General features: G+C 39.5%; 1 protein-coding gene across 1 annotated transcript in view; it reads right to left on the bottom strand.

The window, feature by feature from the left end:
• The window catches only part of PGGT1B (protein geranylgeranyltransferase type I subunit beta), a 39,265-nt gene that overhangs the window by 14,964 nt on the left and 6,127 nt on the right, over positions 1-18,174 (bottom strand). The window contains 3 exon segments of the mRNA XM_084277987.1: positions 1,386-1,537; positions 9,289-9,356; positions 17,866-17,984. Coding sequence (XP_084134113.1) covers positions 1,386-1,537; positions 9,289-9,356; positions 17,866-17,984 — 339 coding nt within the window.

Here is an 18,174-nt window from a genome sequence, read left to right as displayed (position 1 = left end):
AAAGTGTCTTTCACACTAGAAACTGACTTCTGCTGAAGTAACAACTCTATACCAAAGACGTGCAAACCACTCTCCCTCTAGGCATGACTTGGCACGCTGAACCACAGGATCATGTGTAAGAGTTACCAGTCTGTATGTCAAACCCACACGTGTTACAAACGTGTAGAAGAGGTTAACTGCATGTAGCTTGTTACTATAATCAAGCAAGATGACAAGTAACCACTTCAAGACATTAGTGGGCTGGGAGCAGCTCCTTCCTTTCAGATATACTTTAACAACAAAACCAGCCTGGTATATAATAAGAATGCTTAGAGTAATGTAACAGGCACTTCTACAGGCCTGAAGAAAATGCAAACTACAGCAGATCAACGGACACATGTGTGCATGTATCTGCATGCATGCATTAAGGTGTGGCCATTACAGGTCAGTCTGTTGTTACAGAAAATTGTACGTCCTATAGTTCGTATTCACTGCTTCCATCTTGAGCTTTCTGGTGTTTTGTGTTTTTCTTTTTAAAAGCCAGATATAACACTGCATCTTAATGGTAGTGTTTAAAAAATGATGTTTTAAATACAGAAGATATCTAGGTGATACAAAGCTCTTTGACCAAAACAAAACCTTTCTCAAATCTTAACTGGTGGCAGCAATTTCATCATGAAGTCAAACATAACTCTACAGGAACATTTCTGTAATTCTGCATTTCTTAAGGTACTTGTCCAAAAATGACATTCAGTAAGGCTTAACAAACAAGATAAATCACTTGCCCTAGCAGAAGTTTTTAGTAGCTCCCAGCTTCAGCCTGCATTAAAATCAAACAAAATCCACCAAAAGAAGATCAAGAGGTGTATACCATGTATTAAAAATATATGCAAAAAGGACAAATCACACAATGAAGTTTAGTCTATACCCATATTACAAGTAATATATAGGCTAATTAATCCTTTATAGTGGTATCTTGAATCTCTCAAAACTAAATAAAGCTCATCCTCCCACAACGCACAGAAAACATCCTAATAACAGTGTTCCAGGGGCCTGTAAAAATCAGGCAACGTGAACACTGAAAACCTTGCTTTTCTGAAGGACAGAGCAGAAAAGCTACTGTACCCAAGACATAAATGAATCCATAAAATTTCCACTAATAATACGTAGAAGTGTAAGCAAACCTTGTCGTTCTTCAATATGAAAGTACATGTATACACAAAATAGTGTTTGATCCTGTAAACTGGGATGTGTTGTGTTACTCATACCTACTACTCACCAAAGTATTTTGTAAAGAAATAAAATATATAACTGTTTTAATTAAAACCATGTTTCTTATGTTTCATTTCACACAAGAGTTTTCTATTAACCTTCTAGAGAGTTGTAGAATATAAAGTATCTTTTACCTTCCATCCTCCAGCTGCAGAGCTCTCAGTCCTGCCAGCAAGGCATCTTTATTTACTCTACTTAAATCATCTCCAAGAATAACCAGACATGACAGACCTGTGTAAGTCATTGCTATGTGCCCACTGTCGTAAGGATGCCATATACCCGGACCCTAGAAAAAGGAGGGGGAAAAAAAGATATTGAAACATCGTAAAACCTTAGATTACAGTCAAGTAGTTGCTTTAAAAAAATAATGAAGATGCAAACAAAGTTCTCCCTTCACTCACTGCTGTTAAACTGAAGGCATCCCACTCAACTTTTCTGGATCAAAGGCCTCGCGCAGTTCTGCTGCCCTTGTAAACAGCTGGGCCCTATGAAGCTTTGGAAAAACGTTTTGCCAAGACTGATATTTATACAAGAGTTAAGCAAAAAACATGGGATGTGCTCAATTGTACCTAAGTTTATCCTGACACACCACTACTGTGCACTAGCTTCCTGGCAGCTGTCTAAGCACTGTTAAACAGTCAAACCTCTGGAGGACTTTCCCACAAAGTCTTTACAATCTGCTGATCTGCAGGTAGAAAGCAGTGTCACAGATTACGAGTAATCTCTCTGTCAACTGAAGCAATATGCCTCTCATCAACTTTCACGGCTCTTCTAAAACAATAATCAGAGCTTAAATGAAGTATTTATATAGCAAAAATTATCAACTGGAAAGCTGAAATTAGAGGTAAATGATGACGGTCAACCAACACAATCCCCCCCTCAGGTGAGGGATTGATAAAGCTGTGGTAAAATGAACGTTTTTCCTCCTGATATTTTCTAGCCATATCCTGCACTGTACCAATTCATGACAACAGAAACCACATGTAACAAGATGAATTTGGATACCTGGGATGGTTCAGTTTGGAGCAACTGGAAGACAACTTCTAAAATCAAGACAAAAGCCGACAAAAAGCTTTTAAACCACATTTAACTGGGATTATTGCCTAGTTAGCAGTCATTGCCATTTTGCAATTAATCCTAAATATACATGCAAAAAGTAGTATAAAACCACATTAAGTAAGATTGCTATATGTATGTGGCATTTTTCAGGGAAATCATGCTTATTTCTAAAGCCAAGAAACTTTGCTTCTAGTAAGAAACTGTGAGAAAAATACTTATTACTCACAAGGCAGCAAGGGACCGTTGTTCCCACTCTAGGGAATCAAACACAGTTGGGAAAGGGAAGCACAAAACAAGTTGAAAATGGCTGCAGCTGAAAAAGTACCTGCTATGCAATGGAGAACGGAAATAAAGGGATGAAAGCTGAGAGCTGCACCTCCTCCCCCTCATTTCCAGCCCTGGACTCTCTGCTGGTAAGAGGGCACAAATCTCAACAGCTCCCACTCCTACCTTTGAGCTACTACTGCCACCATCACCATCTCTAGCCCTGCGTGTCCCCCAGTCACACACACACACAGCCACAGAGTGGCTGAGGTGGGAAGGGAGCTCTAGAGCCAGGTGCCCAGGACCATGTCAGGTGGCTTTTGAGCATCTCCAAGGATGGAGACCCCACCACATCTCTGGGTGACCTGTGCCAGTGCTTGGCCACCCTCACAGGGAAAAAGCATTTCCTGATGATCAGAGGCAACCTCCCCTGTTTCAGTGCATGCCCATCAACTCTGCTCCTGTTGCTGGCCACCACTGAGAAGAGCTGGCTACAACCTCTTGGTTCCTCCCTGCAGGGATTTATGTATGTTGATGAGATGCCTCTCAGCCTTCTCTTCTCTAGGCTGAAAATTCCCAGCTCTTTCAACCTTTCCTTGTAAGAGAGGTGCTCCACTCCCAGATTTCCCCATTTGGCACCCTACAGATGGCAGACAGACGTGCCCTCAAGCATCTAGGAAAAAACCTACTACAGTCATGAAAGAAGTTTTTCTAACTTCAGTAGACAACAGGCTCTAATCCCAGAAGGAGCAGCTTAGCCTATCATACCAATTTTAGGCATTTTAACTCTTAACAGAACAAAAAGATCTTCCTTTCACAATATTCTCCCCCTAAAAAACGTACTATAAGCAGCATCAACTTAAATTCAAGTCTAAAATTCTGCTACAAAAATCCAGACATACAAGGTGATACATATTCGCCCTGACACAAAAAAGATACTAAGTTTAGTATAATTAATAAATTTACTTTTAAGCACAGCAAGTCTCTATTCTTAAGAGCCAAATTTTAAACAGTTCTTCCCCTAATAGGATTCTCAATGTCCCAGCTCTGTAGCTAAAGCTTCTCATATAATTTGTCAAACAAAATACAAGATCATGTCAGCCAATGAAAAATATCTGGAAAGGTTCTCCAGTATTAGGACCAATTACTTAAAAAAATTCAGTTCCTGACAGAAACTATGAAGGAAACAAAGTTTACAAACATCTATATAGTTGAAGTTAAACTGGAAAGAGAGAAAGACTTTAGGTTCCCCTATTTGGAATAACCTGGAGCAGGCTGGTACAGAAGAAGATGCCTCTGCTCATTTCATATAAATACAATGAAAATGCCAAGGCCTCAAAAATTCAATGTTAACTGCTCATCACTGGTCTATTTACACATTTTACAGGTAGTTCACCTCCAAATCAACAGTAACATCATGAATAGCTGAACAGTAATAGGTATAGTGAAACAGCTTGACTTTACCTTTGAAAATATTATTTTCAGACTACATTCACTAAGCAAGGAACTTGCTTTTTAAAACCACAGTCATGAAAACTCTAGTTTTAACTACAAGAAATGTGTTTGAATATTCAGGAAATATTTCTAAGACATCTGTAGTTCTCAACACTCTCCTTCAATTTTACACTGAATGTTTACATAAAGTAACGGAAAATTCTGATTTCACAAGATTTAACTGTACTTTTCTATACAGCTGCTAATTGAATATTGCCTGAAAACTCTGGTAAAAATGTTTCAATATTTGTGAGTGGATACAGGTATTTCTGTTACGGTATTACTCACTGCAGTAAAACCAGGCTGCTGATGAAGTGTTACAAGAACATACACCGCATGCTGGTGAAACTAAACAATACCATTCTTCCCAAAGAAACTGTATCAATCACTACACTATCTGGGTCATCATAGGATCACAGAATGGTTTCAGGTGGAAGGGGCCTCAAAGATCATTTAGTTCCAATCCCCTGCCATGGGCAGGGACACCTTCAGCAGCCCAGGCTGCCCAAAGCCCCATCCTTGAACACTGCCAGGGAGGGGGCAGCCACAGCTTCTCTGGGCAGCCTGTGCCAGGGACTCACCACCCTCACAGGGTATCTGATCTGAAACTCCCCACTTTCACCTCAGGGCCATCTGCCCTTGAACATCTTTGCATTACTTGTACCTAAATGTTTGTTTGATGTTCAAGGGCAGAAGCAGGTGGCAGTCATAACCTCCCCGATTGCATGTATAGGCAGAAGACACTATTGTTTGCTTTACGTAGAGTTGAGATTGCTCAGCCTGGAGAAGAGAAGGCTCCAGGGAGACCCGCCAGCTGCCTTCCAGTACCTGAAGGCGCCTACAGGAAAGTGGGAGAGGGACTGTTTGTCAGGGAGTGCAGTGATTGCACCTATACACACCAATATATATTTCAACACTAACGCAGCAAAAAGCCTGAAACCAAGTAACAGGATGTCTTTGAGGAAACAACAATCAGAGTAATTGGACATTTCAGACAAAAAACCCCCTTCACACCCATGAAAACAATACATTTTTAAAAATAAAATGGACCATTCATAATTTTTCTATAATTTCATCATTTGATATCCCAAAGTAGGATGGGAATAGCTTCTCCAAATGAAAAAGGTTATAGTGAGTGTCAAATGTTTCATTACATAATTACTAATACCTCTAAAATTGGCATGGTAGGAGGAAGTGCTGCTAGATTGCCTTTGCTGTAAAGGACAAAGTAATCCAGAGATTGTAAGTCTGTCCAAAATGTATCAAAAACACTAGTCAAAGCAGCTGACTTTTTAAAATTTACTTCTTCAGGCATGGTAAAAACAAGTTACTTTTTAAGTTCTGTACCATGAACAAAGCCTACTTCCAGTGGCATAAAACTGCTTCTGCCTCATAGATATTATAGACCAAAGCAACAGCAGCAACTAAGCAAACTTCCAGCTTAGGCACAAAACACCCTACTGCTGCCATCACCTCAAACCACAGGCTTCACGGGCAAAGGACATGGAAATAAACATAATGAAGTTACTTAAAGAGTGACAGCTGTTAAATCTCAAAAACTGCCAACGAGAATGGAGACCAAACAACTGGAAGATACACACTTAACATCAGTAAGGTTATATCTACACAAAGGAGAAATGCAACAGGAGCAGGTCTGGAAAGCAAAACAGCCGATGCCCACACTACCTGCATTTCACAACCTGTGCCAGCCCTGGTCTGTCTCCATGCAGTCCACTAATGGAGAAATTCATTCAGAGCCTGTCTCCTGGTTCAGTTTCATTCTTCTGGCTCTTCTGGAGCAAGCACATTAAACTGCTGTCATTAAGTCCTCTCCACTGATCTGAACTACTGCCCAGGTGCAGATATATTCTGAGAAGACAAGAGTGGACATATATCCAGGTCCTGTTCTCTCTAAACCCCTCACCTTTAGTGAGAATTAGTTTGTAGGTCACACAGGAAACGGATCCACTTGGCTCCTAAATTAAACAGTTACTCTCTACAGGCATTACCACCATGGTCTCCATAATCTGAGCAGAGATTAGTATTACCATTTAAAGATGCAAGGTGAGAGGAAGCTTTCAAACATTTTAATCTGGTAGGATAACATGATAATGTTCCCTACCACATTATCCAGAACAGCTACTTAACCATAACGCATGTTCACCAACAACTCTTGAAGACCATTGCACAGAGGCCTAAGAAACTCTCTCTCTGCTAAAGAGCACGAGCAGGATCTCTCCAAACACTACTAAAGAATGCTACTAAACACAGTTCTACACAGGCAGAGCCCCTCTCTCAGAAAAACTTTCTTATCACATCCTGCATCGATGTTACAAACAGGGCTCGCTTCACCCTTGAGAAAATGGAATGTGTGTCAGGAACACAAAGCAGATCTTCCTTCCCTAAGTGAAAGCATATGTTGTTTACCTCCACCTTCTATAGAAGTTTCAGGCACTGTCTTTCAACCTAGCCCCTAGAACTGATTTGCGATGCACGAAAGAGATTGAAAAGATCTAGGTCCTTCTGAAACTCAAAGGAGACTATTCACCTCTAAATTAAAAAACTAATTTAAACTCCAGTAACACCTCATCACAGGGACTGCAGAACCTGCTGCCATTTCAGAAAATAACTGTTACCTAATTTTAAATTGTTCATATTTAAACTCAGTGACAGAAGCAGAACTTTTAAGTTTAAGTTTACTTTTTTTTTTTAAGATTAAGACTGTTAAGGTTTGTTAAAGCTGTGTGAGGTGGGTTGGTTTTGCTTCACTTTTGCTACAGTCCCAAAAAAGCTGGATTGACACTACCATCAAACACTGAAAGGGTAACAAAAACCAACCAAAAATGCCAAACCAAAACCAGATGTGCTATCCGGGTAACATTTAGTGAAGCTGGGCACTCTAACATAACCTTTGCCTGTTTTTATATTATTTTGAAGAGTTGCTAGTGACAGAAGAGATTTGGCTATCTCCAGTATGGTGCATTCCCAGAGTTCTAGAATGAAATCAATGTAGTGGTATATAATAAATAATAACTGTTAATACAAATCCAAAATGCTTACAGGCTTTTAAAAAAATTAATTTTCAAGACACAGAATTAATAAGACTTTTTAAATTATGAATAAAGATAAATTACAATGACTTAAATGTATCAGAAAGTTATTTCAGTTATTTCAGAACCTTTTAGGGCAACAATTCTGGAAATATTTTAAACCTTTGTATGCTGATAAATCAAGCAAGATCTGACCCTTGTGATGCAGATGCAATGAGAAAAGTATTGCAATGCTTGAATTAAAAAAAAAGCTCATCCATCTGTAAACAGTTTTCTTGAGATGATGACCTTGTAACTGATTTCCACACGTTTTATGATTCCACTCCTTTGCTCCTTTTGCAGATTGCCTAACACATTACCAGACACTGATGGGCCACAACATATTTCCTCAGAAGAGAGTAGTTAAGTATGCAGTATGTACTATTAGAAGTTGAGAGTTAAATTAACTGAGCACACCCAGAAGTGTTCAGAAGGGATGATGACACTTCTCAATGTTACAGACTTTTTGTCTTCAGGGACTTTGACACGATCTCAGAATTCTTGTCTTCAAGCTTCATACACTGGGGAGGATTTGAAAGAGGTTCTGAAAAGCAAGCACTGATTTCATGTACTATATAGTGCATGGCACTAACCCAAACCTTTGAGGAAACATGATTGCTACATCCTCAAGAGCTGTTTGGTAAAATTATGTCTTTATTCCTTTTGTAATGTTGCTATGTCACAACAACAGCATGACAACTTCTTCAGGTAACCTACCAAATACAGTCATCTTCCTTCTGAGTAAACCCAGTCTTTTTCTTACACATATATACTGAAATTACCTTCTACTATTATTTTTAACAAAGTATCCCAGTGAGTCACCACTAGAGATAACAAATTGGTTTAGGCTTTAAGCAGAAGTTTTCCTTTTTTCCTTCAAGATCAGTGGGATTTCCTTCAAGATGGTGGGATTGCCACTGAGATGAATTCCAATTAAAAAAAGATGATGAATTCATCTTGCTACTACAGTCTGAGCTCACTGCTGGCATCATCTGTAGTGTAATACAGGACAAATACAAAGGCAAACCAAAAAGCAAGTTACCTTGCCTATCAAGTAGCACCCACTGTAGAAATGTAAAACCCCTCTCTTCACAATTACATCTTTCTTGTTAGAAAGTATAACATTTGAATACTACTGCCATGAGGACTTGGCTGACTTGCTATGCAAAGAGGCATATACAGTTATTACTCCAACACAGACTAACAATCCCTCAAGTTATTCAGAAACAAAGTTAAGTTGTTAGGAGTAAATGAAAAAAGGCCAAAACGGGCTGCTGTACTACCTTGATACTTAGATTCACAGATTTTAACACTCATCTACAGTCACTAGCATATCAGATGTGCATTCTTGCTTTCAATGTCAGTTCCCAAGATTCTTTCTTCATTTACATTTAAAATCTTGCTATCTCTCCACTACAAAAATCAAATTCTGGTGATAATTTACTGCTCTTCCAGATTGTTCATCCACTGTTTAGTGAGATTTAACTGTTTGCTCTCAAACACAGGATGGAACTACTGTACTTCTTTCACAGTCCTTCTTGCACACCAGCCTCTACTTCCCTCTTCCAACTGTATAAGACTTTCTGTACCATCTCTAGCAGCCTCTGCTAAACGACTTTTCCCTCTCTTATTAATGGCACTTCTTTTTGTATACAGATATAACTTTCTTGGATTTCAGTTTCATGGAGTTAAAGCATCCTCTCTTACAGTCACAACAGACAGGAATGACCAGAGCCTTGCTTATGTCTGACTGGATACCAGACAATCAGATACATGTTTTCTCACAGGAAGATGAACACTGAGAAACAGCAAGTGCTGCACCATTTAATATGGAGCTATTCCTTCTTTACTAGTTGACAGTTCTTGAGTTGTCTACTTCAGCACAGATCAGAGAAGAGGAAGAGCCCCAATTTACAGCTCAATTTCTTCACCGTCCTGGCAAGTCAAGCAGTACCATTTCAGTATGTTTCTTACAGCTGTTTCTTAAAAGCAATGCAAACATTTTATTAACAGTGCAAAAATCCCTCCTTTCAATATTCTATAACCATGCAGTTACTATTATACAAAAGACATAAGATCATGTATTGCCTAACTGAAATTATTCTCACACACACACACACAGACAACTGACCTTGGAGGGATTGAACGGCATTCCTAAATATGAAGACCCTCTGAAGCCACAGTGAATCAAGTTTGACTCTGGAAAGATAAAAAAAAAAAAAGGAGAAAAAAAAGAATACTCAACTAACTCGTTTTACTGAGACACTAATTATAAACATAATTCTCTAGTCCAGGTCAAGACCTGGTAGTTCAACACTATTGACAGCATGACTAGAGTTTCCACATGTCTTTCAGCATGTTCCCAACCTCAGTTTGTTATCATTCCAATTAACAGAAAAAGCAAACCAAAGAAAGCTACTAGAAAAGATCCTGCTATAATGACAAAACAACAGGTGTTTTCTTTGATGTGGTGGAAATACAGTATTCAAACCAGCACAGAATTGTTTTCCATGCTCACAGACAAAATAAAAGATCCCCTGGAAAAGTGCCCAGTTAACAGATTTTTTTTCCCCTCTCTGGATTCTGGCCTGGCAATGCCTTCTGTTCCCCAGCAGAGCTGTTTTGAGATACTTTGCAATGTACAAGGATAAACAAACTGTTAGCAGTTTTAAGCTAACTCAATAGGGTGAGAATGATATAGCTACAATGATGTCCTGTGAATGGCACATTTTTAACCATTTGAGCCATTCTCTCACCCAAAGCACAGCTACAAGAATAGTGATCAAGCATTTCTGTTAGTGATTCAACAAAATTTGTTTCAAATGTGTCCTAGCACCTGAGCAGGCAGTACAGAGAAATGTGCCACACACTGCCTAAAGCCAAGTACAGGTTTGCAGGGCTCAAAACTCCTTCTGCATGGCAAAAACTCAATTATTTCACTCCACCATCCCTGAAAGTGTAAGTCTAACAAGTGTCATAATTCAGTGGCACTTTGCTGTTCTTAAATTCTCTCCACCACACTCTAAAAATCCTCATGTACATTAGAGAAAATTGCACCAGGCTAAACAAATAACAAGAACTAAAAAGCTGGAAGTCCTAAAAATATGACCATGCAATGTGGTCTACCAGTTTTGGTGTAATGTATCAGCATATTAGCTGCTAATTATAATTAAATTTTGCATGTATGTAATGTTTAACCAAGAAGTTTCTATCAGTCTAATTACTTCAGCATGGTTACACCATGCAATTTCTCTACCAGACAAGTCTTTCCATCTAATTTACATGGAGTGAACCATTATTTAATAGAAAAAAAAAAACCACCCCACAACTGCAATTCTCCACTTCGTCCTGGTTTCAACTAGAAGTACTTATTAATGACTTTAGAGGTGTAGTGAAGGTCATTTAAGCCTGCAAAAAAAAAAAAGGTATGCTATAGTCATAGCCACAAAGAGAAAACAGGAGTATCTGTATTTGTAGACAAAAAAATATGTCTAATTAATTTAATTTGTTATAATCTAAATCATCTCAGCAGAGAATATTTGTCTGTTAGCTCCTGGGGTCAAAGACTTGTATTTCGTGTTGAAACAAGTTCTAGAAAACACAATAGATTTTATTCTTAAAGACTAATTTAAGGTGCAGAAGGGCACTGCCCAAAAGCATCAGAATTCAACAAGTGACAGAATGTGAATAAATCAGTAAGAGGAAAACCAGAACCTTAAACTCTTAAATACTGTATTTCCTAGGTGACCTTGTGGAAAAATCACCGTTCATTTGGCCCATTTTCAGTAAAAATGAACATTTTCCTTAAGTGTTGCAGTTAACTACAAAATTCACTTTGAGACAGCTCTGATGTGGAAATCCTTCACCCAGGAAACAGCTGCTAGGCTGCAGCACACAGCTGATCTTGCCTGCTGCAAATGAAAACATGCAACGATTAGGGTAGCTCAGCAGTTGAGCAGAACTCTGCTGCTAGTTGCTAGATGGAAGGATTAATCCCAGGAGGACTGATCTCTTTTAGACTGCAGCTTGTAATTCCTTATCAAGGCAGAAATGGCAGTTTGAAACCCAGGTGCAGTGTGCTGTTAGTGGGTCACTTCAACTGGCTTCTGACTTGACAGCTACTATGAAAGAGATTAAAAATTAAGTACATTAATGAAATCAGGATCTATAATTCCTTTAGCTCTTCGATTTTTGTGTAGTATTTTAAAACTTTTCTATACTACTGAACTGCTGCCAACTAAAAATCAGCACTGGATTTCTAACTGTGTTGCTATGATTGGTTTAAGATCTATTTTGATTCATCATGTCCGTGACTTCTGATCTCCCACCCTAGACTTTACACACTGGCTGGCTCATAGAAGAAATAAAAGAACAGTGTGGCTCTACAATGCCCTGACACCTGCATAACCATTGAAGGGCAATTTATTCCTTCCTCCAAACAAAACCACTTTCTCATTACTGTGTATGCAATAGGTGCTTCCTAGGGCTTCAGCTTTACAAGTGAACTGGTAAATTTCAGGTTGAATTAAAAAAAGGAATGCTGAGCTGGTACAGGAAGTGTTAAAACAGGAAGTGAAAACAGCTCATTTCTAACCAGCAGACTCTGGCACACTGTCATCATGTCTCAAAAGTGGTTTTTTTTAGCTTCCTGTGAATATACACATCCAAACCCAAATGAGAACCGAAGGGGAATTAGGGAAAAAACACCATCTTTCAATTTATGCACATCACCTCAACTTCTGTGAAGTTCGCTTTAATGTCTTAAAGTATTTGCACAGTACCTGACATGATAGCTAAGGAGTGCCAATCAAACCCTTGCCTACCCTCCTGAACCAAATCCTGCCTGCCAGAATGAGCAAAAGAACTAGAAACGAAACACATCATCGCAGTTTAGTTCCCCCTGCAAACGGACCGGTTCGGCGCTGTGCAGCGGTGGTACCACCTCCTGCTCGCTCACCCAGTGAGGAGGCGCAGCTACCGCTTCCCGCAGGCGCCCCAGGGACAGCAGCGCCCGCTGAAACGCTGCGGCAGTCGCTGCCCGACTACTGCACGCTGAGCAGAACACACCCAGGAAAAGCTTTTCACATTCGACAACAGAGCTGGAGAAAATTTACCCTCTTCCCAAAGCAAACGATTCCAGGCTTAAACCACGAGCTGAGACCTGCCCATGAAGAAACCTCATTACTTACCTGCGTGCAGGCCAGAAACTCCTTAGACTTTGTAATACAGCTCCAAGTGATGACCACTCACGGCTTATCCTGCAAGCTCTTTTGTTACAGATGGGACATTTTTGTTGTTTAAGGTTTGTCTCACATGGGAAGCTTGGTAACTGTTACCACTATTTCTTCCCACTCAGGGTACCTATGCATTCCTCCGATTCCAAGGCTTTTCTCATTTTGTGAAGTACAGAAACAAGCCTACATACACTGTTAAAATCTTGATATATATATATATATATATATGTGTCACAGTTTTAACACAGGCTAACACAGTCAGTACATCCAGACAAAATTAAGCATAAGCAATTCTTACTGAACTAGGGCTAAGAAAATAATTATTCTTATAAATCGAAGCACTAGAATGTGTCATAAAATGTGAAGCTGCATTCTCTAAAATGGAAGTCCATTATACAGCTAGGTAAATACGTTAATGTAGCCACTAAAGAAGATTATGTTGGAGGAAAATTCGTGTATCTGCTTGAGAAACTCTTAATCAGAAAACTCATATGTAACAATGATCCCAGAAACAGTTAACATTTTATTCTTTGTTTGTTCAGTATTGATACAAAGGAAAAAGAAGCAAAGAAGAAAGAAGCAAAGAAGAAAGCAGCAAAGAAGAAAGAAGCATTGTTACAAATCTAAATTTAGACTCTGGCAGAAGAGAAAGGTCCCTGATAAGAGAGCAATGTTTTTTGGCCTGCTATGCATGGGTAATGGGGGGTTCAGACTCACAAATGAAACATGCCTCAGCTCTCCTTTTGGTGGCATTTCTTAGTACAGCAAAGCCAGCGAAGCTGCCAAAAATACAATCTCTCTATTCCTCTGCCCCTTACTGGTCTGACACTAGCACTCCCAGCCAAAACAGGTCACCTATGCAATACAAAGCTAAGCTTCTCTTAGGTAAATAAATGCATGCTTTTCTGCCACTTCGACAAGCTAAACCAGCTCTTAAGCAGGGTCAAACAAGTGCTAGAGTTGCTCTGGGGAAGGATGGTGGATTAATACGGCCAAGGAGTGTGCCTCTACCGTCTGTTTGTAATTAGACTGCTTGAGTAGAGGGCTCAGGATTCACCGCCTGTCAGAAGTGCTGGCCTGCTTTTTAAATGTGACCTGCCAGGAACTGGGATACATATTTCTTATACTGCTAATAGCTGCACTTCAAGACAGTTAAATAAATGTGGAATTCTCTCTAGGGACTGCTTTATCAGAGAACAAACCAGTAAAGATCTGACACAGGAACCTTAAAAAAACAAGCAGCTGAAAAGGGGTCTTTTGTCAACCCTTCTTGCATGTCACTAACGCTTAAAAAAGCGTGTCTTAGTCTAAATATGTATAATTTGTGATAAGGCGTGTAAAGGAGCACCACTGCCCTCAAAATTAAAAGAAAAATTTTTTTTTAAAAAGAATTTCAACTTCTTTCTAAAAGGAATCACAGATAGATCTTTCTGCAGTGAACACACAAAACAAAAACATATATTGGCCATGCACCTAAGCAGAGCATTTACTAGAAGTGAAGGAAAAGTAACAATAGCCAAATCCTACAGAATATAAAGCCGAATTATTTTGCAAACGTTACAGAAGACAGCAGGCCCTTCGAATAAGCAGAGGACTGCAATGAGACAAAGCATTCAGCTAAGGATGGTAGGTGACTGTGTGAGGGTCAGCTTGTGTGTGTGACATGCCATTCCCTCCTAATTAGAACTGGTATTGAGTCAGTCTCTAAAACACTTGAGGTGAAATTACCGCACCTGAAAGATCTTATTTGTTTGAATCAAGATTGCAACAAACCCACAGAAGGATGCAACCTTTCCTGTGAGACCTTAATCTTTACCTTCCTTTAGTGCATTTCAGTTAGGCTCACACAGTGTATTTGCTTTCTTAGTGAGATCAAGACCTGACCACTTTGCATTTGTGAGTTTTAACTTCACATAAAAATTTCAAAGGCTACAAACCTCTGAACCGAAGCTTTCATGAGCCAACAGACATATCACATACCAGTAAATACCAACATGTTACCTGAAACTATCACAGTATATTGTGAGACTCTACATAAGAGCTATCCTAAACCACCAAACTGTGAATCTTCCAACAAGTTCTGCTTTGTGCTGCTGTGGTGGGCTGACCCCCACCAGCAGCTAAGCACCCACACAGCTACCCACTCATTTCCACCTCCCATGGGCCAGTGAGAAAACAGGGAAAAAGGGAGAAACCTCATGGACTGAGACAGAGACATTTTGATAGGCAAAGCAAAAGCTGCAGGCACAAGCAGAGCACAGGAGGAATACATTCACTGCTTGCCATTGGCCAGGCAGATGCATGCATACGGGTTACTCAGGGTAACAAATGCCAGAAACACAAACATCACCCACCCCCTTTCTCCTCCCTTCCCTAAGATTTTGCTAATGAACATGGTGTCAGACTGTATAGAGTATCCCTCAGGTGGGTGGGGGTCAGTTGTCCTGCTGTGTCCCCTGGCTGTAACTGCTGGGAGAGAAGGGTGTAGAGAGGGGAAAAGAGACAACCCCAATGCTGGGCAGGCACTGCTCCGCCACAGCTGAAGCACGGGTGTGTTACAACTCACGGGAAAGGTGGCAGCATACAGGCGGTGATGGGCACAATGACACCCATCCCAACCAGCACACTGACAGGTTCCCAGTGACAAAAGTAAACAGACAGTAAGCTTGCAGGGCACACACTGCTCTCTCTCACATTCACTGGAAAAGTGACTATAAGGTAGTGCTAGTTATCAAAAACTGAATTTGATGTCTTAACAACTGCTAAAAATAAAGAACTACCACAATGCTGTTGATATGGAAGCTCTGGAGGGACAAAGCTGAACATCAGAGAAAATAACTTTTCTGGTAAGAATTACAGAAATTCTCTTTTTGCTCAGTTTAGGAATTCAACAAGTGATGTGATCAAAACCAAAGAACCAAGACTGTGTACAAATATATTCCAATTTAAAATATGCTTTAAATAGATTTTCAATCCAAGAGCCAAAAGTAACAAAGACTTATGTCAAGTACAATACAGCTACTTGAGGCAAGATTATTGGAATTAATTGATCCAGAAACTATATAATACAATAGTGTTATAAACGTTTGGAAGTAATTTTTCCCCGGAAAGAGGGCTTTATCAGCATGCATGTTAAAAAAGCCACAATAGAACGTTTCTTTAAAAGCAAAGTTTTTTGTTTCTGTTTTTTGGGTTTTTTTTAACCTGGAAAGACTCTGATGCATCAAGGTAGCAACCATTCTCCTGAACTAACTAAGGATGCACAAACATTTTGCAACCTATCAGAGCTCAGCTACTTCTTCAGACAGGCCAAAAGAGGGAGCCAGAACTCTGCTGCTCTGAAGCTGTCAATTAACAGTTAATTTTAATCCTGCACTCGACCAGGATTAAAAAACAAATAGTGGATGTGTTTTACTGCAGGTAGACATTACAGAAGGGTATACATTCTCTTCTGAACATTAATCATCCAGTATCCACCTTGCTGTTAGTGCTATCATTTACATTTTGCATCACCTTTAACCATTAGATGAAGTAAAAATTGAATAAAAATAATACTCAAGTTTTAGAGAGTAAGTGATCAGACAGAGCAGTGTTCTTATCAAAAGAAAGGGAGCTTAAGAAGAAAAAAACCCACAGGATTGGTAAAAAAAAATAGGAAAACAAAAAAAAAAGATATATTTATTACTTAAAAGCATAGAGCTACCGTCTTGTAATCGTATGATGGGATGATAGCTAGAAAAATAAGGAGCACATTTCAGCTGTGCCCTGGACTGTCGGCCTCCATTCCACATCTGCATGCTGAGATTTACACTGCCCTCCCTGCAAGGCTCTTGACAGTGGGACTATTCTGAGCATTGGCTAGGCAGGAAAAAAAAAAGTATTTTAGAACTACTGTATACTATCAAATACAAATGAACAAAAAAAAAGCCTATTCTAATCTCTCTTCTTGCAAACTTTATCATGCTTTAGAATACACTGCTGAGGACTGGGCTAGAGATCAGAAAGTGAGAAACTCCTAAAAACAAAGCATGCACACCCTGGAATTTTTTTTTATTATTATTGCTAAGGCACAGGAGCATTCTTGGAATTAAAAAAGTTGTGGGAATGTCATCCAGATCCCTAAAATCTTCTATAATCAGTCCTAGAATACAACACAAGAAAAAACAAATCTATTGGAGTTAATGCTCGAGGTGGATCTGATAGTTTGTGAGTCACCACGATAAGAAAAAGCATCTTTTTATTACTGTAAAAAATCAAGCATCAGCAATCTTGACTTTCCTATGCTCACTTCATAAAACTGCTTTTATTTAATCAAAATGCTTTTAGGAAAGACACCATATTACTAGTCTATAATTAGACTAGATATTATAAGGAAATGCACAATTTTCCTTCTACAACTATTTAACATAAAAATCATAGAATATGTTAGGTTGGAAGAGACCTTTAAAGGTCATCTAGCCCAAGCCCCTGGTCAGGTTGCTCACAGCCCCATCAAGCCTGACCTTAAATGTCTCCAGGGCCTCCACCATCTCTCTGGGCAACCTGCTCCAGTGATCTACCACCCTCCCATATTGAAGAACTTAAAAAATAAAAATACACGTTTGTGATTCTGCAGATGGAATTACCTCCCTTTTAGAGACCAGCCTGGAGCTATCCCCACACCAGCACTTAAGATGCCAGCACCTTCTGTCATAAAACAGCTGTGCCTCACCTACACCTCCCTCCGTCCCCCTCTACTGCTATCAGCCATTCACCTGCAGGGATGCAGGAAAAATTGCCCATACCACATAGCACACAGAAACAGCACCTCCCTGACTTCTCCCAAGGCAGCAGGGAAGGGATGCTTCCTTTGTACTCCCTCCCTGGCCTGGATCTGCTTGCACCTTCCAATCTAAGGACAGCTGGGATGCAGCAACAGCACTACTCCTCCTATAAACCTTATGTAAATTTAACTTTCACAGACCTAGGGAACAGGGTTTTTTCATTTTAAAGCAGGAATTGTGTTTACCCCTTTTGCTTCTTAACCTTATGCCTCCCATTTTCCAAAAACTGGTCCAAATAACCACACCTGTGCTCAGAGCTCCTGGCATAGCTACAATTAGCAGCATTCAATATAATCACTACTAGACTTAGAATACTTACATAACACAGGCATTTCTTTTAGAACCAGTTGAAGCATTCCTCTGAGATGCTTAAAGATGCAACTTCATTACTATTCTACACTGTCTTACCATCAAATTAATTTCATAGTTTCACCTTGTATACTAAAAGGTCAAACTAAAAGCTTTCTCTAGCTTTATTACTTTAGAGGGATCTGTTTCTAGGATTTGCTCAACATTGCTATCTGAAATGATCAGGACAGCACTTCATAAAGGTCAGCCTTGTATTTTATAAAAGCCAAGAGAGCCATCCCCAGGTGAAAAGCAAAAGTAAAGATGTTAATATCAATAAAAAAAACTAAAAAACTCACTCACTGTCTTCTGTGGGAAGGACCTGCAGGGAATAAATCCATTCTATTATATCATCTTTGTTCACCACATCTAAGGAATCCAACATATCCAGACCAGAGAGTGCGAAAAATGCAATTGTCAACCTAAAAGAAAAAGATAAGACTTACACTTCCCACCATAAATATCATGGGGAAATTAACAAACGGTTGCAGAAACAGAAATATCTATGATTTCTCCGCCTTTGACAGTGGTGCAAAACATGCTCAGAGAGCATGAAATTGATCTGCTGGACAAAATTATGTACCATAAACATTTTTTTCTTAACAAGGCTTT

Source organism: Gallinula chloropus (assembly GCF_964237585.1).
Source record: "Gallinula chloropus genome assembly, chromosome: Z".
Lineage (NCBI taxonomy): Eukaryota > Metazoa > Chordata > Aves > Gruiformes > Rallidae > Gallinula > Gallinula chloropus.
This window is presented reverse-complemented; position numbering and strand designations above follow the sequence as displayed.